The sequence below is a fragment of the Polyergus mexicanus genome, unplaced genomic scaffold (assembly GCF_030449975.1).
Source record: "Polyergus mexicanus isolate NDT 795.1 unplaced genomic scaffold, iyPolMexi1.0 SCAF_13, whole genome shotgun sequence".
NCBI classification, from domain to species: domain Eukaryota; kingdom Metazoa; phylum Arthropoda; class Insecta; order Hymenoptera; family Formicidae; genus Polyergus; species Polyergus mexicanus.
This window is the reverse complement of record NW_027223333.1, coordinates 5,789,972-5,812,406: the sequence shown is the minus strand read 5'-3', so window position 1 is coordinate 5,812,406 and position 22,435 is coordinate 5,789,972. Positions and strand designations below refer to the sequence as shown.

The following is a 22,435-nucleotide window of genomic DNA, read 5'->3' as shown; positions in this document are numbered from 1 at the left end:
GTTTGCCGAGTTCATCTCGTTCCGCGCTAATTCGCTAACGATCTCGCGACGAGACTGACGCGCTCTTTAAGCAAGTGTCGCGGTTACGAGCTTAAGGTAGTCCGAGACCCGTCGTCGTCAACAGCGACGGCGATCCCGACGAGCTCGACTCCTCGTAAAATTATCCGCAATAAAATCGTGATTTACGCTCGTGTTCCCGGAAAGCGGGCCACTCAAACACTCCACTATGTACGACTGCGCTGCTCCTCGTCCTCCAGTTCGTCTTCGCGGGGACGTCGAGGTCGAAGACGATGGGAACGACGCCGCCGTTACCGCCTCTCGGCGCTCCCCCTCCTTCTCTCTCTCTCTCTCTTTGACCTTCCACGAGGATTATATTATCGCGAATTCATCAGAAACGTCGTGTATCGTTCGTTTATTATGATTTAGGAAAAAAAAAATCCTTCTTATTTTATCGCCTTTATTATCGTATAATATCTATTCGGGATTATACTTTGAATCCATTTTCAAAATTCTCGTCAGATACAACACTTTAATTTTTACACTCTTATTACAACTTTTAGATTTTTAATAATCTATTACACGGCAAATTTCGGAAAAAGAGAGATCTAAAAGGAAAATAGGGATTCTCTTAGATGTTTGAGATTCGTCTTTTCTTTGTACGATAGGAATCTCTGAAGCTCACTTTGGTAATTTTTTATTTTTATTTTTTTTTTCAAATTTACGGTCAATTCGTCAAAGGCCTTGTAACTACTCTCTAACTCAAAGATCGTAGCCCTTCAAGTTAATTACACCGTTATCATCCTTAATCGGAATTTTGTATCAGCAATTTTTACATATATATATACAGAGGCACATATTCTACATAATAATATTTTATTAATACAATTCATTTTTATCGCGCGCGCCGCGTTAGAATTACGACTCCGAAACGCGAACAGAATGGCGCGATGAGGGAGAGGGGAAGGGGTAGGATGAGAGCGTTTTATGCGCGCACGTGGGACACTTTTACAGAATTTGGAAAACGAGGAAGATAGAAATTTCAGAGAGGATGAAGTACACACATACATTCGATACCGCGGCAAAGAAGCGTAACAGCCTCTCTCGCGTATCTCGTGGACTCCCCCTCACTTCCACCTTCTTCGAGCAATAGCGGCGCGCGTAAACGCTCGAGGGTCGCGTATGACGTAAACGCAAAGTAGAACGCAGGACTGTCGCATAAGTCGTAAAAAGAATCCCATAAAAATGGTACCCGCACGGCTCTCTCGGGCGACCGGCAATTCCGTATATATATATATTTACGTCAATCTTTCCCCATGTGTTATAAAGTAGAACTTTATATATATATATGTGTGTGTGTGTGTGTGTGCAGGTGTGTATATTTTGTTGTAACTTCGGGAAAAGGCCGTTCTACGGATAATTAACTTCAATAGATAGGCTTTATCAATCTAATAACATGCTTATCGACATATGAGTTCGTGAGAATATTTCTGGATGGTTTTAAATTTGAAATTAAAATCGAAATAAAAAAGTTCGATAACAAATGCATAATTCATATTGATAACTTGGAGTTAGACTTGGTAGAGCATTTTTTTTTTTAGTAACGAAATATTTCTGTGAGAATCGTAAAATAATAGTAAAGGCATACGCAGATAGATACTTCACGTCTCTATTGAATCATTTTTATCAGCAATTAACCAGCTGATAACTGTCTCATATGTCGAGATTTAACAAAGTGGAAATAAAGGTCAAAGATAAATGTCAGAGATCATTGAAAGAAATATCATGTACAAGCTTACTCTTGTTTCTGCGATTTTTTTTATTTTTATTTTTTATTTTTTTTTTATTTCGATCAATTAAAGGTCGTGCACACGTGTGTGCGTATAACGAATTAAATTAGATTATGATATGCGTGAATTTCTACTTTACTTAGCTGCACTTTCTCGACCCTTTTCTCTCCTTTGAGAATATACGATATATAGTCAATTTATTTCAAGTGTAAAAAGTTCAGAGATACAATTAAAAAAAGAAGACTTGAAGAATAAAACGGAAGATGAAGAGTAAAACACATGTATATTTTCAAGTATCGAGCGATATAATTTTTGTTTGATTTTTATCTTAAACAATCTTTTGCTACGATATGTGTAGCAATGAATGCTTCATTTATACGAATGACATATTCCGCCTGCTAATCGATTTTTCTCCGAATCCCGAGGTCGGATGATTCAACGCGATCGCTCTCTTATCGCTAATTTATCGAGCGACTTAATTGGCGATCGCCAACAAAGAACGCGACAGATGAGTTATGAGTCATGTAGTGTATTGTTAATGTATTATAATAAAAAATATTATGCGTATATAATATCAAAGCTAATTTTGCGTTACGTTGAGTCTTGTGATAGCCAGAAAAATTCGATATCGTGGAAAAGTTTATGTGCCTCTACAAGTACGTCCCTCCTCTCTCCCTCTCGTACGGCTTGAGAATATTAAAAACGATAGGTTTTTGGGGCACTTTTATGACCGGAAGCACGCACCTTTTTGCCACTTATATGCCCGCGGGATAGAAGGAGGATGAGCACTCGGTTCGAAATCTTAAAGAAGAAAGAGTGGAAAGGAGGGAGATTCACGCAAATATGGTTGTACTTATGTGAGAAATATGAAAATCACAAAAGTTATGAAAAATTATTTTTTTAACTAAAGAGATGGTTAATAAAACGGAAGAGATTTTGAACTCTATACTGCATAATACAATATATAAAATTCTTAGTTGAAATATATTAGCCATTTTTACAATAATAATATAATATAAATTTATAACTAATTTTTATTGAGAAATTTCAAAGTTATATAATAATTGTATTAGCTAATTTTTTTTATAAGAATCTTATAAAATTATTGTATCAAAACAAACATTATTTTTCGACAATATTTTGCTATCGAGAAATTTATATTATAAAATATAAAAGAGAGAATATATATTTATATCGTTTCTATAAGAAAGAAAGAAATATATTATAATCTAAAAAGAGATCGTTTTATAATAAATATCGAGAAATATGGCGTGTGGGAGACGGAATGAAATAGAAAACGGATCATCGATCATTGAAATATACCAAAAATTTATTTACATAAAAACATGAATATAATACCTATAATATTTCAACTGCTGCGCATTTCTTTGTTCGTCCGGTAGAGTCATATCTAAACAACTGGCGTCGAGAGTCACAGAAATAATGGTATTGTCGCAATTTATTATTATTCTTTTTTTTTTTTTTTTTTTAACACACCTGCACAGAGAATGTATCTGAAACAATCTGCAATCATCTAAAGACTAAATATTAAGCTACATCGAATGGATCTTTGCGATGCAAACGCAGCGTTCTCGCGACAATTGATCGAGAAGCGATCTCTAAACGATTAACTAAATCCAACGTGCAGCCCTGTTCGCAAGATACGAAATCTCTGAAGGCCTTACGCTCGTTCCCTTGCTTACGCTCTTCTCCATCCTAAATAAGGTAAATGCGTTTATATAGTTGGTCACGGCCGCGCAACATCGCTGACAACAATTTTTCCTCTCGTAGTGCCATTAGTATTACAATTATTTACAGAGCTATACGTACAACTTAGATTATATAAATCAGAAAAGAGGTACGATACAATATAACCAGGGCCGACTTCCCATTGATCCTCGTTATCGAAAAAATAATGCGATACTCGTTTGAATATTTGTCTCGTATACAGTGAACTTGCTCGTAGAAGCTATTCTAATTAAATAAAACAGAGATTGTTTTTAACTTTACAAATGTCGTGTTATCGGCTATGAAAAAATATAATTAATCATATTATTATGCCTGTTAGTAGTCGGTATAATATCACGCTTGAGATTTTTCGATTTCGTTCTCTACAAGTTTCTAATATCGGCAATTTTTATTTTTTTTTTTTTTTGCCAATTGCACTGATCTCGAGAGCTTTAATTGAATAAAGAATTGTTCACTTGAAACAAACGAGAAAACGGTTGACCCTTCCGTTTTAAAAAAATTAAGCGACAGGTAGCACGCGTACATCATCGAATATTAGAGTTACCAGTTCAGAATGCATCGATTGTATTCTCAGCTCGGCGAAAGTTCCTTTAAGAAGTTCTTTTTTCGAGTACAAAAACAAGTATCTCGACACGCCAGCATTCTTCTTCACGAGTCCCGTATCAGTTCGTTTAGAGAATATAAATCAGCGCAGCGTATTGTACAAAGAACAAGAAATATTATACCAAAATGATATAAAATTGCATTAGAATGAGATTAAAAAACGGTAAGGTTTTAATTAACATAAAATGTACTGAATACGTTGAAATCTTTCGACGAGATTCATCCGAGAGGAAAGATTTCTAAGCACAACGCGTTCTAAGCATAGAAGAACCGATACCGTCGTTCTCGTTGAAAGAGAAAATATTTTCAAAGTTTTCGTATATGAAAAGTCATCCTCATCCTATATTCAGGCTTAGTCTCCGTAAAATCTCTCGGTATATCAATCTCAAAAATGTATTTATATATATTATTGGTTCAGTTTGATTAAACCGCGCATAATATGCGCGGGAGATACAATTAAATCGACACACATATCGACGGTTCCGCTTTAAAGTTAGTCGTTAGCTATTATTATTAAATAATTCGATTGTGTTACAGTACGCGCTCGAATCGTGCTCGCTCGAGAGAGCGCGGTCGTTGCGAGAATCGTGCGAATCTCCTTGAAGAGTGGAAAAATTTTCGCGCATAGGCACGGTGTGAAGAAAGTGATGAAAATTCGATCGCGGTGTATAAATACGTTGTGCAAATGTTTTATAAAATCGGCAAACTCACGCACAAATATACTTTTTTTTTTTTTTTTTTTTTTTTTTAGAAAATTGGGAAATGTCTCGCGCGCAGATATATGACGTGAAATATCTTTCAGAAAAAGTTCTCGGCTAGTCATAAAATCTCGCACACATGCGGCACAATTTTATGATTTTGTCATAGAAAACTGGAAATATCCGCGAAGAGTTAGAAGAACTCGCAGACGGCTTGTTTCGACTCGAAATCTCGACCGGTTGATAAACCGCTTATAAAGACGTGAATTACTTATATATTCGCGTGTACAGAACTATGGCGAAATATTTCTGTATCAAAAAATTTGATCTTATAAAATACTTTCTACGGATTGATTATCGCACGAACGGGCTCTCTCTCTCAAGCGGCTTCCGATTTTTACACATATAAAAACTCGACGATACAGATGCTCTCCGTAAATTGAAAAAGTCGTGAAATCCTCGCGTATATATGAAAACGCGCGCAACGCGAAAAATGCGATACAAATCGAGATATAAAACTGCATTACGCAACCTCGAAAAGGTTCGGCTAGTCATTGCTGAAGATTCCATCGGTGATAACAAACGCGAAGCTACGATATTGTTCTTCGTCATTGGCTAGCGCGATGATCTCGATGAATACGTTTATCACGCATTTCGCTTTCTCCTCGATCGGCGACATGAGATAATTGTACGCATATCTGGATCGATGCAACGTCCCCGGTTCAATTCTAGAAATTGGATACTCAATATAAGAAATAAAACCGTCAAGATGAACGAGCCAAACAAATATACGGATAATTAATATGTGCAACGCTCCTCTTGACAGCTATATTTTAAGTATCCAAAGTACTTGTTTTTTCTATCTAGACTCTAGAATCTCCTGACAATCAATAATTATCGGAGAATATCGCAATATCTCTCTCAATTTTCATCTTTATCTGACTCTTGGATCGACTCTTCTCGATTTTACTCCGTCGTCGAACGAAAAAGTAACGCATTAAAACGAGATCTCGCGTCCTCGTTATTAGGTTTCGCTCCGACGATGGGCGAGAAAGAGTCATCATTACATAATTCTCATCGGATATAATCGACAAACATAAGGACGATCGTTATCGTCGCATCTGAATCGTATGATACAACTACACGTATAGCACATCAAGTTGATATACCGATGTAAATGGTCGCGTATATACTCAGTTTATATACATATATACCTATGCACGAGGGATGTGATCGCAATAGTTGTATGAAGAAGGATGAAGTTGATTTTTCCTTCTTTTTTTCGTTATAAAAACACTCTATCTGGGAAAAAAAAAAAAAAAAAACAATCGGGGAGATCCGTTTCCAGTTTCAAACTGAGATCAATTCCACTTCGCGGTGACTTTCCCTCTGAGCGCGCGCTGCAGTTTATACATTATAGAATATAATTATATATTCCTGTCGCGTTAGGATAATCTTTGGGAAAATAATCCAAATCTTTAAATAAGCTCTTTGTCTCAAAACAGTGAACGAACAAAGAGTTGTGAGATGAAAAATACATATATATTATATTTATTATCTTTTTTTAAGCAAATATTAAACTTGGATAAATTAGATGTCGGGCCACTCAATTATATTCGGAGATGATCACCGACTTGGACCGAAAATCAAACTTGAGAATATTCGAACGGATCATCCGCACATATAGATTACTTCTTTTATATTTAGATTACTTTTTTTACTTTATAATATTTATCACACATCCAAGTATACTTAAGAGAATCGCAGACGCAGAGGCAGTTAGCGGTTATGAAATATGCATAACGAAAAGAACTCGCGATTCTGCATAAAATCGCGATTCGTAAGATTTCGACTCTTCGATTCGCGCATTGTGCGTTTTGTCGCATTGCTGTTCTTTTTTTTATCGCTTCTTCGTTTTCTCTGCGCGATCCTTAGATTACTGGAACCATCATGGGCTTACGATTTATATCACATCCTCTGTATGTGTGGCAGTATTCCTTGTGTGTTCGAATCTCCGTCGCAGAATCGAGTTCAATTCGTTGCTTGGCTCGAAAGAGCATTCACGTCACTCGACTTCCGATTTAGCTTTGAACGGCAGTTCTACTGTATAAGTTCAAGAGACCTTCCGATAAGGACGGTTCATCGACATTCATCCTTTCATAATCCGTCAAGACATTCTCAAACTTCTCGCGATCTTATTACTGACAATTTGAATATCTTCTTCTGCCTGAAAACACTCGTATAAGTCTTCTAGCAATCCAATTCTTTCCATGGAACTGTGTATGTGCGAACAAAGTCGTCCAGAATTAAATTGATAAATATTCTCTTTTTTAATCTTCGTATCTGAACAATTTCTTCTTCTCTTTTTTAAATTATCACTCTCCTAAAATTGATCAGCATAAAGCCCGGCAACAAAGTACACAGCGAAACTATACAACCTTCTCTTTACCGGAGAAACGTTCCTCCTCTTTTCTCCGTTAACGATTCTCCGAACAGCAAGGTGGAGCGAATGAATTCGATATACATATACCCGGCATTCCCGGAAGAGCGGATAAAATAATCGCGAAGACGTCCCTCGCCTCACTCCTTCCACCAGCCGCAGAGACAACAATACCATCGCCTCTCGGGATGGGGCTGAATTATCTGCTATTGTCAGTGCATCGCTCTGGTAGTGGTGAGATGCGTAGTCTCGGCCCGTTTGGGCGGCGGTGGCGGCGGTCTTCTTTTACCGGCGATCGCATTAACAATATTCATGCTACGATTCTCATCAGCGAATCTCACCGTCGGTTGTCGTGCTGGACTGGACGCGTATTCGACCGGCGCGTGGGGATCCGTCGCGTAAACGTTCTCGTAAAGATTGTCCGCACCATAGTGCTCCTGCACCCAGTTAGATACATTGGTTTCCCTGTAGTCGGCCACAGCGGGCGGCGGATCTCGGAAGCCGAGCACCTCGTGTGGCGTCGTCGTCGAGTCCAACTTACATTTTTGCGCAACCTGCCATTTTTTCCTCATCACCCGTTGGAGATCCTTCAGGAAATCGCCCGGCGGAGCCTGGTCAGATGCCGCAAGTTTCTTGGGCGATGTGAGCCTAGTGCTATCGGATCTCCTGGGTGGCGTTGGTTTCCGTTGCGGCAAAGCGGGACTGGATTCCTGTTGAGGTGGCAGATTGAATGAAATCTTCTTGCCGGTGCCGGTCTTCGACTTGGGCGACGTCGGCGGTTCCTGAATGGTCACCCGGCGCTGCGGATGCGGACTGGAGGCGGCTTTCAGCTCTGCCAGGTACGGCGGCGCTGCGTAATGGCCGCTTCCCTGTTTCATAGCGCTGCGTCGAACAGTGTCCATGTTAGGATTCGGCCTGATCGGCTGAATCGTGTTGTGGTTGGGCTGATGACTCGCGTACATCGATTCGACTTTAGAGTTCTGCCTGTTTGGCAGACTCTGGGAGTTGACATGTTGCTGCTGGGAGCCATAAGCCGGTGGCGGCACAAATGGTGGTGGCGATGCAAAGTTGGGCGAGCTCGGGGTATAAGTCGGCGTGCTCGCTGTCGATCCTGGATAGGAACTATGCGGGGAGGACATGGAATTGGCGGTACTGTTCGCGTTAGACGCCGTATTCGAGTTGTAATTCTGACTGCTTTGGATCAAATTGCTGTTCAACGCGATATTGTTCGCATTCACGTACGTTTGATTGGATTGCGACCTGGGATTGTGCGTGGGAGTGCTTTCGGGAGTTATAGAGTTCGTAGGGGTGGCCTGCTTGGGTCTGGCGCGACGTATCGTTCCGGTTTCACCGACTAGCGGACTGGGCGGTGGCGGTAACGACACGAGACTCAACGAGGAGCCCGTGAGTTCCGGTGTGTTACAAACCGGAAGCTCGCCGGGTGCTGGCGGCGGCGGTAGAGAGTCCAGCGAGAGATTCGAGCGGAACATCTCGGGTGGCGGGGGCGGAAGCGGCTCGTTGTCGGACTCGACTTCCTCAACAACTCTCGACGGCGATGGTGGCGGCGGCAGCGAGGTGATCGAATCCATCTGCGCAACAAAAGACTTGTTGTTCTTCAGAGATATCGAATATTTTAATCTCTTCTTGTCAATATTATAGTTGAAGGGATACCAAAAGGTCATATATATTAGAAACTTTTCATTATCATGGAAATTACGTTAATACACTCACCATACACGCTTGCATCGGACTTGTTGGTGTTTTGGATTCCTGACTCTCCGATCTGCTGTATCCCATTGGGCTCGTTCTCTCTCTCACCGGCGTGCCAGGCGGTACCGGACTGACGGGCGTCGCATTTCCAGATCTATGATGTCTCTTCAAAGTCCCGGATCCGTCGGAATCAGTGCCGCTTCGCCGGCGACTGTGTCTTCTCGTCAACGTACCGGATCCCGAGCTCGTCGGGCTCGGACAGGAGTCCGGTTCATCCCGCACGGTCTCGCCGACTTCCTTCAATTGTCTTGTGATCGACGTGAGGGGCAGCTTTGGATTCATAGACGGCTTCCGCTTTATCGTGCCAGTTGGAAACTCACCGCATTCGAAGGCCACCTATCGATGTAATAAAAATGATTACATTATAATAGAAACAGATAATTATGCATATGAGATGCAGAAGCAGCGTAAAGGAAAAGCAGTTACTTTCATAGACTTCTCTCATTATTGCACCAATCAAATAGTGCTCACCTCACAGCTACTTGGCGCCCCGTCAGATAAACATCCACTGGAGCTAGAGCTGCTCGCTCTGCTCAGCCTGCCGTCATTGTTATAGCTCTGCCGTTGTTCCGGATTGTTGTAACTCTGCCTTTGGCTGCTGTCGTATTGCCTCGTCGTGGTGACGACTGTAGTTTCATTACTGTGTTGTCTTACATTCTCTGCAAATTGCCTCGCGTTATCGTTCGTTGTGTTGTACTGAGTTTGATTCGGCGGCGTAGCAATGGAACTGACGGAACACGATCTGGCATGTGCTAATAAATCCAGATCCTCTTGCGCTAATTCGTCCACCAGCGCCCGATAGTTCTCCATCAGCTGCCTGCCATATTTGGCTACGCGGATGCCGACCATCCATCGCTCCAACGAGGCGTTGTCCTCCGCGCAAAGGAATTTGATGTACTTGGTGGATTTTGGTTGTTGCAATCGCGGGTGTTTTACGGCAAAGCAGAAATCCGTGGGTGCTTTGTATTTCTTTCGCCAACCGACGCCGTAATAAACCTGATTTAATAGCAATAACTATACAATAATATTCTCTATGGAAGGATAAAGACTTGTATGAAACAATAAAAAGAGAAGATAAAAATATAACGATAGAAAAAATACAATAAATGTGCAAACACAATTGCAATTACAATTGTTAAAACATTTTCTTACACAGGTATCGTAAGAATGAGAAAAGTGAAACACATGAAAAGTGAAACACATGTAGCATTATAACTAACTTGATTAACATCGAACGTCGCCAGACAAACGAGATCCCGAGCGGTGCGCGCCTTCTCCTTTGGCCAGTAATAGAGACCGGAGGCTCGTAGAATGAAGTGATACCTCTTCCAGCCCTTCTTGCTATCCGACTTCAAGTACAGCGGACCCTCGACCTAGAAATGCGAATCGATCAACCGATGCAGCAGAGAAACCAATAGAATGTATGCCAGAATGAATTCGTTATCAGGATATATATATGTCGCTCGGGTTGCCAAGATGCGAGAAGATCGTAAAACACGTTGCCTCTTACCTCGGGCACGCCGATGTTGCTGCTCGAGAAGAACTCCTCCAATAAAATATTTCTCGAATGATCATCGTATTCGCCGCCACCGCGATCCGAGGGACCGAGAAGGAACCGCTCGGGCGTGAGAAATAGCTGCGTCTTATCCGGTCTCTCGACGAAGAGCAGTTTGTTCTTGGAATCCCTAGTCCACAGCAGAAGATTCTCCACCAATAATTCGTGATCCTCGTAAACCCTCTCTGAAAGATTTGTTAGCAACTCGCTCGTTATTCGTTCTAAATAATCTTCCTGAGACTTGTGATCGAATATTTTAAGAAAAATTAAATATTGTGTCCATTGTAAGATTGTTTTATCACAAGCTGAGCAAATGAAGAAGACGATAAACTCACCCATGAAAAGATCGGGCAGATGCTCGACTACGGCCCATTTTGGATCCATCGGCACGTGGTTCTTGTCCGCGAGCAACCTACACACGTGCGCGACGCTCATCCCTTCATCGACCAAGAGGCTCTTACCGCTTCCGTCCAACGTGAACGCTTTGATGAAGAGCTTCTGTACGCTCGCCTCGCGCATCTTCTCCAACGCCAGGCGGATCTTCTCCGCCTTCGCTCTGCTCGCTGCATCTGTAACGAGAAGAGTATACATACATCGCATCTGCGCAAATATAATGTACGCTGTGAAAATATGATTTACTCTCCGAAAGTAATTTAATCGTAAAGGGAAAATATTTTGGCTATAAAAACGTGTCATATAGGGAAAAAAAAAAAATCGCGTTTTAAAATGATAAAATAAAGGCTTACCAACAAGTTGATGCGGCTGCTGTTGAGGAGTTGTGTGTATTGCGGTCTGAGGTGGTTTGTGTCCGGAACCGCTACTGCTTGCCGAACTTTCGCTGGACAACATGGACACCGTGTCTGAGAACGCGCTGTCATTGTCGGGACTATCAGTGCGTATACCTATGTAACAAGAGCGTGATAAAGATATAAAAATAAAATGCATTAAGATACCTTTACCGTAAATAATATAATATATCAATAAACTCATATAAAATTATGTATATATATAATTATATATTATATATACATAATTGTATATGTACGAGGATAATGCCGTAAAATCATGGAAAATTTCTCAAGTGCGTACCTCCTTCATTTTTGATGTCAGTGCTGTCACCCGGATTGATCCTCGTGCTGCTGGGTCGTCCTGATCTTTGTGTATCTGGCGCGGGAGTGGAGGCGATATCGCCGTCGCAGCGTCTCTCCAGGGCACACAATTCACCGAGGATCGCGTCCAGATCGACATCTTGGGAATCTGCAAGAATACCAGATTACGTTTACGTTGCATATTTCACATATTTTAAGCTATCATCGTTCCGCAACGGAAAATCGAGGTATATACGTATATTAAAAATTTTTGATACAACATTCGAAAGACGGGGTAATTCAGATTTCGGAATGTCGAATTAAGAAATGATATTATTACAATCTTATTATAATTAATATATTATATAAAAATTAATATACCGTTAAATTTTTTAATTAATTAAAATTAATTTTATTAAATTAATAATTTTATAATTATTTCTAAATTTAATTTTGCATCGAAAAGTTACGAGAATATAAATGTGATCGGTTATGGATCGATTACATATCGACATCACCGCATTGACATCGTATACCTCATCGATCGTTGCTCGTTATCACTTTAAGTCTATTTACGATTGATCAGATATTCTTGTCATGTAATTTCTTGGAAAATGGCGAACGTGCGAATTCGAGTGCGCATCCCCGAGGTCTGCCCTTGTGTACGCTCGCTCTAATCGTGTAACGGTATTATTACGGATCGCTATCAGCGCGTGATAACGTGCACACACAAGAGAGTTCTTGGCGATAATTAAAGGAATTAACAGCTGGCTCGACCGAGTATGCGAAGGTATCTCGCGGTTGTATCACTTGGAAAAACAGCGAGTACGATGATTATAATGTTGTTGCGGCATTTTCCTCGTCCGCATGATATACGAATGATTCGTTGTATATCGTTTGATATAAAAATCTGCAAAACGAGATCTATCCGAAGTTTCTCCTTGACGCTGACATTATCCAAGATAAAGATTACAGACTCGGTCACGCGTAAGTTAAACGTAGCAGTTGCGCAAATATAAGAATGTATAAAGTTGCGAAACGCGTCTAAAGAGATAAATAAAACACGGCAAGTATTATTTTTTTTTTTTTTTTTCAATCGGAAGGAAAATCGGAGCACGATCTTACTTATCCTCGCTAGATGTTTCGTAATCAGGGCGGCGGTAAAATAGCAATTATACGTAACATGGATTCGTACGACTCACGGTAGGCGTGACACTCCGTTCTGAGTTGACAAAGCGAGCGAAGGCACGCGTGTAGGCTTATTGTCGGCGGCGTTTCTTCCTCGCTTTGCTAACGCGTGCCAAGTGTCGGATCCGTAGGAAAAAAAAAAAGTGCGACGCACCACGTGACTAATTAATAATATGTGCGAATTAGTGTGAAAGATCGTTTCGACGAATAACACGAAGCCACGTGATGGCCAACCTCTCAAACTCGCCGAGACACAATTATACGAAGCATGTAAGAATTTTTTTTCAACAATATTTTATTAGCCAAAATGACGAAGAATTTTTACACGATAAAGGAATCACATTGTCTCTATCGTTATTTTATTAATGATATAAATAAAAATTAAAGAAATAAGAAATGAGAAAATATAAATGAAAATAAAAATATAACAATTTTTTAAATATTTCCTCTCTCTCTCTACTCTTTTAGACTATCCTTCGACATAATGATATCGAAGCAGACGGTAAGAGAGATCGATACTTTTCGTTCGTCGACCGCGTCGCGTCCTGACGCAGCTGGTTACATAGATTACATTGTGCGGTTCTCAGCCCGCAATTTTCCACGACTTTCGAGAACCCGACTCCTCGCGAGCGACTCCTTGGCAAGTGACGTGCACCCCGTGGAATGCGAACGATATCGCTGCAAACAAATCGTCACGACGTTACCGCGAAACCGCCGACGTCGACGTTGCGAATGCGAAGGAGAAACCGAAGAATCTTGCGAACGTTTATCGGGCAGATTTACCTCGTCGTTCGCCTCGAATTTCTCGCTACGTCGGTGTTCACTTTTTATTCGCGACGAAATCGCCGAGAAAGCTTGCAGAATTAATTACAGGATATTATATGTATACGCATGTAAAGGACAAAATTATATATAATAATATAAATTAATTAATTTTTAAAAATATTCTAGAATGAATTATTATTTCTTCGATAAATAGATTGTTTTTATAGATCATTCGATAAAAAAAAATGATTACAGAATAAATTGTCAAAAAATACATTATTAAATAATATAATACCAATTAGAATAAATGTAAAAATAAAAAAAGGAAAGAGACACAAGAGAAAAAGGAATTAAAAAATATTATTAAAATTTAAAGCATATAGCAATGACAATTAAATTAATAGAAAAATTAATTTTATAAATAAAATTTCTTATTCTATTTGAAAATACATATTATGTAAAGTAAAAGATCAGATTCGGTTAATTTTTCATTCACGTTGAACACAGAAACGATATGTGCAATTGTTATTCTTAAATGATATTTGACAAGAATTTTAACGCAAATCTATAAATAAAAACGACAACAGAAATTATAATCGCGTCGTATTATAATTTGTGAATGTGTTAACTGTTTTCATAGAAAGAAAGAGAGAGAGAGAGAGAAATAATTCTCGGGAATCCTCGGGAGAAAAAAATCAAGAGGCGCGGTGAATGAAAATGAAAACCGGTGCGTGCGCGCGCGCACGCATCACGTACTTTCCACGCGAGATGCAGCAACGCGTAAATCGATGCATTGCTGGATCGGAATACCGTTATGGCAACGCCATGCGAACGTATCCGTGACTTGGTCCGTGGACTCGTAAACACCTCGACCGAGAGGATCAACCTCTCTCTCTCTTTCTCTATAACCGCGGCCATTCGCATTTGAAAGAAACTCGAATGTGGAAACGCGTATGTCGCGGCTTTTCGAGACGCGAGAACAAGCGCGATTTTTTTTTTTTTTTTTTTTTTTTCATTTACCTTCATCGATAGCTTTCGATGACGAAGGGGAAAGCATGCGAAAACACGTAGGCAAACAAGTGGAATTTATTTAGCGCGGATTTATAATGTATAGTTGAAAAAATAAGTTTTTAAAAGAGTATTAAAGAACAGATTTTTTTTTTTTTTTTTTTTTTTTTACAAATGTGATCTAGTATTTAATTAAATAAGCAATTATATATTTAAAGTTACAAGTTTTTAATAAGTTTCGAGAATATGAAATTTTGTTAATCTCTAAATTGATTTTAAAGAAACATTTATCGCAGGATAAGTATCCGTTGGAAATAATCACAAGCTATAATCTCAATTTGTTCAACAATAACGTGAAAACATATATACACACACACACACACACACACACACATATATATATATATAATTATTATTTATAATTTTAATTATTTTTTTCTTGATAGTAGGCTTATCTTATTAAAAATATATACCTTTTTTGCTTTCTATTAAATATAAATTAAATCAAAATATCATGTGTAAATATATTATACTTAGCTGTATCGAAAATTAAATCATTAAAATTAATAAATAGAAATTAATGCAATTAGATGTAGTAATAAATTAATAAAAACTAAATTCAAAAGATTCAATAGATGACGTTCTTCGATTAAAATTTTTCCATTCTCTCGAAGAGAATATTGAATTCTCTCTTCATCGCATTATTCATAACATTCTGTCACCTTTCACGACGATAAGACTTTCCTTGTTCATATAAGAGCGAGATTGTACAATGGCAGTTCGTCTTGACGAGAAGAAATACGCATCCGGACACGTATCGATCTCCTTTTACGATATGACAAGAGGATAAAGAAAAACGAGAAATAGAAAGGATTGGGGAAAGACACAATGCCGGCTTTTACGACGAGTCTCCCGTAACCGCGCGCCATTATCGGGTGGGGGGAGGGGGGGAGGGTCGTCGGAAAAAGATAAATGTTGGATAAATAAAGAAATGATCGCGTAGCTTCAACGTACATCTATCGATTTTACGTTATATTGAGATGCATTCTGTTGACGGAAGAAATTTACGATAAAAGGCATTGGTATCTGTGAAAGACGTAGTATTTAATCCAAAACTTTCATATGCGAGTCTCTCTCTAATAAAAAAATCTCACGAAATCTGAAACAGATGGACAAAATGATTTGCAATAGGATAAATTAATATCTCTGAATTGTATGCAAATAATATATTTAACGATTAATCTGTCAAATCTTTCGTAAACTGTATTTTAAAATTATATAATAGATGATAGAAAAAGAAAAAAAAAATTGCGAACAAGTTTTTTAAAACGTAATGGTGAAAAAAAAATTATGCGTTATGCGCGTGGGAACTATATAAAATTCTAATCATTCCCGATTTATTTATGGCAATCTTGAGGATACCGGCGTTAGATCGTTCGAGGGACTCACTTACGTATGAAAATACGTGTAAAATATTCATTTTAGTTTTACGATCGGCTGACATACTCGAGCACCTCGAGTGCGTTTAAGTGCGAGAGCGTGCAGCTGCGAAAGCATGAATAAACGGAAAATAATACACTGTGTGGATTGTGTTACGACAGCGATCGCGAAGTTTTCGTCACATTTGTCGCTCCACGCGATAATTATTTATTAAAAAAAAGTTCTCAGCTTTCTATTCTGGCTTTGAAAATAAATTATCGCACAGACGAATGCGCATGCGTGACTCGACTAGCTGCTAATTTGCGAATCCTCGTCGTCGCGCGCGATACTAAATTACCGTAAATTCGGCCGAGCGTATTTCCTTCGGTCTTTATCGAGACCCCTTATCTGAACATCCACGTCGCCGTAATAAAATTTTACGACGCGAATGCTTCGTGTAATGAAACTGATAACGCGAATCCGAGACAAACGTCTCGCAGTTGCTGAAATTTTGTTATTATAATTAAGAGGTCCGTCGTCGATATGTTAAGGGACAGGTTATAATTATATTTTTATTAAATTATATTAAGCTTATCGATTTGTCAAGTGTGTGGGTTCGTGGTGTTGTCAAAATATTGCAGACACGAAACGTGCGATCATGGGTCGAATCTTTATCGTCGCGATTGAGAATGCATCTTCATCGATTTCATTTCGGTAATAAACGGAAGTAATTGTACAGTACAACCGTATAAAAAAAATACATTTCTTTTACATACGTAAAGCTGAAATATAACTTAATGATTATGCATTTGTTTTGTCCATCAAAGTAATTTGACTGTGATTAGAAAATATTCTTTTGCAAAATATAAAACATACATAATAAATTAAATTAGTACGATCCACGATCACAAAAATTATATCGTAATTTAAACTGTAATATTAATCTCCGTGTATTAGGATACATTTGTGTACCTTTGACCGCGAGGTAGCCCAATATGCTCTCGTTGCTACCAAAATGCCCGAGCATCTTCCACCGCGTCGAACGAAACGTCGATCCTCCTCCTCTCGAATCGTTTTCTGCGCGATCGTTAATTAGCATCGCGTCCCGATGTCAACCTGTCATCGGAGCGTGGAAGCTCCGTCGTTGTTGTCACCCAAGCATCGCCACGAGGGATGTTCGCGTCTCGCGTAATCGCCATTCGTAGAATTCGCCGTATTATCTCACGGGGGTGATTTCATTTCAGGGTATATGAGACTTGGAAAGTAAATATCAATTGCATCGCGAGGTAGGTATGAATTTACACCATGTTGCACCTAATCACGATTGAGAGTAATCTCTTGCGTATTATTCTACGATTCAAAAATTTCTCAAGCGAGATCGGTCAATCCTCCGATATGACGAATTTTTATTTCACCAAACGTCATGTAGAAAATGACAGTTACCATGAAAGGTACGGAATAAAAATTGACCATATCGTAGGATTGGCTGATATTACTCGAGAATTTCGCGCGTTCCCTCGGGATGCATCGGAGACTCGATCCCCTCGGTCGGATTCTCGCGAAGATAAACCGTCGACGAAGAAGATACAAGTCGTATTCCGCACCCGATGCGCACGTCGCGTGCGACCGCGCTGGACTAAAGGCCTTAAGGTGAACATACTCGCCTCTCGCCTCAAGATTTTTCCGCACGTCGCGCCTGCGTGTGGGTGTCCTCCCGTCCTCGCGAGGCGTAAATGCACACGCCGGTGTGCGCGTGCATACGTTAAAAAGGGTCGAGAGTGCACCGGTTGACTTACGCAAACGTCTATCGACCGCTATAAATAAAGCGGCTCCCCCTTTCGTACCTTAGAAATGGTAACGCCGTTTTTCGCGTAAAGACGCCTCATCGATCTGTCTTACCACGCGTTACAGTCAGCTAAGTTGTGATCTTTAACACTTCCTCGAAACGTCAACGTAATACTTTCTATACTCATAACTTTGTCTGTTAAAACAAGTGTCTTTAATTAAGATGTTAGAAAGTTTCGTGAAACATTCAAAGAATTCATGGAATTTACGGAATCTTTTCGTATCATATTGTAGATTATACGAATGAATCACCAGGAACTGAGCACTTGAACGTTTCTAACTAACTTTCAAGATCTAAAACTACATAGAAATTATGAGAAATTTGTGTGGATGACTTCAAATATATTTCTGTCATTTAGATACATTTAATATGAATTAAGTATAAAGATCAGCATTAAGTGAGATAAAGAAACTTTACATATTTTCTCGTTAACATCATCTTATTTAATTCTAAATTTCAAGATTATTCCAGCGTGACACATAGATATAAATTTGTATTATGCTAGTAAGAATTTGCGTATCTTTAAATCTAAAGTTTTAATTCTAGACTCACATCATGATCTTCGAAAAAGTGCTATTATATTTTAAATCAGAATTTTAATTTAAATAATTTTTTTCAATATTATTAATATAAAAAGTTCTACTTTTCTTCTGCTTCTTGCCATATTATTATTGATAAAATTATAAAAAAATATTTTTCAAGTTGTATTTTATAATTTAGAAAATTATCGATTATATTAATTATAAAATATAAATTTAATTAATATAACAAATTTTTTATTCTTCCTATTTTTCCTTGTCACCTGCCGGTGTTATTAACATATACAATTCATAACATCGCATCGCTCTTTCGTTTAATTTTGACAACATGAGTGGCAGTTGATTCTCTCAAATCAAATAATTTGATTCATTAATGTATATAAAATTTCATTCTCTCAAGAAAATATTTTATGATCCAAAGATCCTGTGTTTTATTTCTTTGTCAGTTCGATTACTACACAGATAAAGGATTTCTTCACCAACTGCAAAACTGAAATCTACTCGCTTTAATTAGCCGCTTTGCAATTTAAGTATCGCATATGACACGGCAGATGCGTATTGAGTGTAAGACAAATTTTATATACCGTAAAAAAAGAACGGTATATTACTGAATATACAGCAAATAAAATGATATATATAAAATGATCTCGTATAATAATATATTAATGACCGATATATATATATTATCTTATTTTATATTTTCAAAATTATCGCTATATATATAGCCGTAATAATTGAATTTTATTTGCAAAAAACCGACATCGATTCAAGAAACAAATCGAGTCTACGACGCCTAGCGATATCACAATGCACGAACCAAAGGATTCGTTATTGATTGAAGTGTGGGCGCCAGAGTGATGATTAGATAAATGGCGAAGACGATGACGGAATGAGCGCACCAAGGCGTCCACTCTCCGACTCGCGTGTCACCGACATGACGGGGAACCAGTCATCCGGCAGAAGAAACAACATAGAATAAAACATAGCGATTAATCGACGATGATATATTGTATTTATCGGTGAATGCCTCGCAAATACATTCACGTAAATATAATTTAATTCGTATCTCATGGAAAGAAAATGGAAGAACATTACTACATCGCCAATTATATCGTAACTTCGAATCGATCATTCTACGAAATGATATAACAGTTTTATTTTGCCCTTCAACCAATGCCATTTCAATTAACAGTTGTTCCCCATCAACTTGAATTTCCGTCTCTCGTTAAAAATGTATTCGCGAAACAAGAGCGATTGGTCACGGCTGGAACGGCGATTAATCGAATAAATAAGCGGCGAGTTTCGCGGATATAAAGCTCCTCACTTTCCCCGACGCGAAGGTTCGTTCACCCTGCCGATTATGCGAATACGCAAACGCGCTCGATAGCAATAACCTAGATTAATCGAGCCGCGTAAATCAGTCGAGCCGGCGTCGAATATTTTCGGCGCTATTTTCGCGCGGACGCGAACGCTTCTCTCGCATCGATAAGCTCGCGCGTGTATAAACGACAGCTTAGCTATATAAATCATATTTAACCCCCCCCCCCCCCGCCTAACAGGCGCGTGTGATGTAACGCGATTATTTATTTACATCCGCGCACCGTAATAATTATTATAAACTGATGGAAATAAAAGACCGGAATAACATTAAGCGTCTCTTTTGAGAGTAATTCTTTCATCAATCATAAACATGTCTTGAAACTCGTTTGATTAAAAACGTGAAAATCAAGAGCTCGAGTATGTTAAGAACGACCTGTCGACCCTACGATTACATTTATATACTAGAGATTATTTATGGTATCGATCTTATTTTTCTTCGACATTTTTCAATTAAACGAGATACGTCCTGTTCTTTCGTACAAATATCCCATGGGAAATATAATTTTAATCTAGCGCTATCGAGAGTGCCAGCACAACTGTTAATTAAACGAGTTATGTATTACCGCTTTCTACCGAACGCGATGATTAGCAAATATACACACATTCGTTCACTTGAAAATATTTCTCCGCAATTCAATATTATAATAAAAATGTACTGTCGTGTAAACTTTCATATTTTAACGAACTCTCCTGTAAATTAGTTAGCAAATATAATTATAAATTATTCGCCATATATATATATATATATATTTATTCATAATTAAGAGGAAAGTGGACTTTAGTAATTTCACGTCCTCACGCGTTGTATGCAGTAACTTCTTCCTTATAATCGATTACATTATAGCTGCCATTACGTAATTCGCTTTCATATAGCAGCATTAACGTCATAATATATCGAGAGTGTGTATGTTTCTGTGCTCCTTAAAATTTATTGTATTATTTAGTCCAAGTCTTCTCTTAGGACATTTCATAAAATTTTTTATGAAAGTTTTATTCGTTTGTAAAATCTAAAACTATACGAATTAGTTTCAAATGATTATTGCAGTCCCGCTGCAAAAGATATATATCATTTTTAAACATTCTTACAACACGTATCGAATAGCTTATTGACACATATAGCGAGACCATCGAGCCCCTTCCACTCTTGGTAATCAAACGAGCGTAATTACTAAATTAATTATCTGGAATGCCCGCCGCGTCAGCTGAATTTAATCGAATCGCTCCGACGGGTTTCGATATCGGGTTCTTTTTCCGAAGAGGCGCCGCGAGGAGAAAAAGTGCGATCGATCGATTAACACGCGCGAGTGTTAATGAAAGCGCCGGTGAAATAATTTCTCTCTATCTTTTATTGGCAATGAAGCCATGTCGCGTCGTCGGTTGCGATAGGCGTTCTATCCAGATTCCGACAGAGAGAGAGAGAGAGAGAGAGAGAGAGGGGGGGCTGGAAAACCGGTCGCGAGATTAAAATGACGGATAAAAGCGATTAGCTGATTGCGCGTGTGCCGCACCGCACCGGTTCGTTTTCCGCTCAGGCTGTTTTTCCACGGGGCGTGAAATCGGAAAAGTGCCGGGGGGACGCCGGTGCGCGCACTCGCGCGCGGCTAATACATATTTACGCACTCGGTAAATCGCATACGCACTTTCTACGAGACAGAGAAGCCGCTGTTCAGCGGTGGATTATTGTTCCGAGCAGGAATCGCAACGAAGGCCTCGTACGAGAAGGAGAAGGCCCTCACTTCGGAGACATTAAAATTTATAACTTCGATAATACATTACACATATTTATTCTGCTACAACGAATGATAAGAAATGTTTTATTCGCGTTATAAATACGTGCTTATTTTCCATCGATAATACAAGCTCATATCGTCAAATTAATGTACCAATGAATTGTTCGCGAGCCCTTAACAAGTTGGTTTTCTTTTTTTTTTTTTAATATATATAAATGAAACGCCGCGCGGTGATTGTTCCGATTTTCCTTAATTGGCAGTTCGTACATCGCGCGAAGCGAATGGATCTCGTGTGTCGCAATTACCGCGGCAATTTGCCGGAACTGCCGGCGGGCAGATTGATTTCCGCCGATGCCGATGACGGTTCTCAATCGGCATTTTGCCGATAGCCTTTGCGTAGTCGACTATACGTAAATTGTTTTCATAGAAGAGCAGCCCCTTACTGCTTCTACATTAACTGCCTATTCATTTTCAACGTAATTTATTCGAACTTATCTGCAAGTAAAAAAAAAAAAGAAAAGATCGTTAAAATATTTTTTTTTCTCCTTCGTAGGGAGTCGATTAATTAAGAAATACTTAAATGCAGATTCATTGCTCTCCTCTCTTTTTTAATTTTTTTCTCTCTTGTTTAATTTTTTTTTTTTAATTTAATTTACTTTTAAATTATATTAATTTGATTTTTTTTTGGTTTTTACTTTTAACTGTTTGTGTCCTTGAGATTAACGAGACGTGCATTGGAATGCGGCGATATTTATACGTTTGAAAAGACACCGTCGTGAGAGTGAAAATTTATATGACACGCGGTAAAAGTGGAAGTTGAAAAAAATAATGCGGAGAGACGGCACAAAGAGAGAGAGAGAGAGAGAGAGA

The 22,435-nt window shown here is 38.9% G+C and overlaps 1 protein-coding gene across 10 annotated transcripts in view; it reads right to left on the bottom strand.

Moving 5' to 3' along the window:
* Positions 1 to 3,094: 3,094 nt before the first annotated feature.
* Positions 3,095 to 22,435, bottom strand: part of LOC138938833 (amyloid beta A4 precursor protein-binding family B member 1-interacting protein) — a 141,157-nt gene continuing 121,816 nt past the window's right edge. For 7 of the 10 annotated variants that reach the window (XM_070306147.1, XM_070306146.1, XM_070306144.1 and 4 more), the window contains 8 exons: positions 11,692 to 11,859; positions 11,349 to 11,504; positions 10,938 to 11,171; positions 10,558 to 10,787; positions 10,268 to 10,420; positions 9,519 to 10,043; positions 9,009 to 9,383; positions 3,095 to 8,866 (listed from right to left, as the gene is read on the bottom strand). In XM_070306147.1, coding sequence (XP_070162248.1) covers positions 7,490 to 8,866; positions 9,009 to 9,383; positions 9,519 to 10,043; positions 10,268 to 10,420; positions 10,558 to 10,787; positions 10,938 to 11,171; positions 11,349 to 11,504; positions 11,692 to 11,859 — 3,218 coding nt within the window. In that variant the 3' untranslated portion in view covers positions 3,095 to 7,489. Of the gene's footprint in view, positions 8,867 to 9,008; positions 9,384 to 9,518; positions 10,044 to 10,267; positions 10,421 to 10,557; positions 10,788 to 10,937; positions 11,172 to 11,348; positions 11,505 to 11,691; positions 11,860 to 17,042; positions 17,421 to 17,513; positions 18,136 to 22,435 lie in introns of those variants that run through there. The other 3 variants (XM_070306150.1, XM_070306151.1, XM_070306152.1) reach the window with 3 other exon arrangements.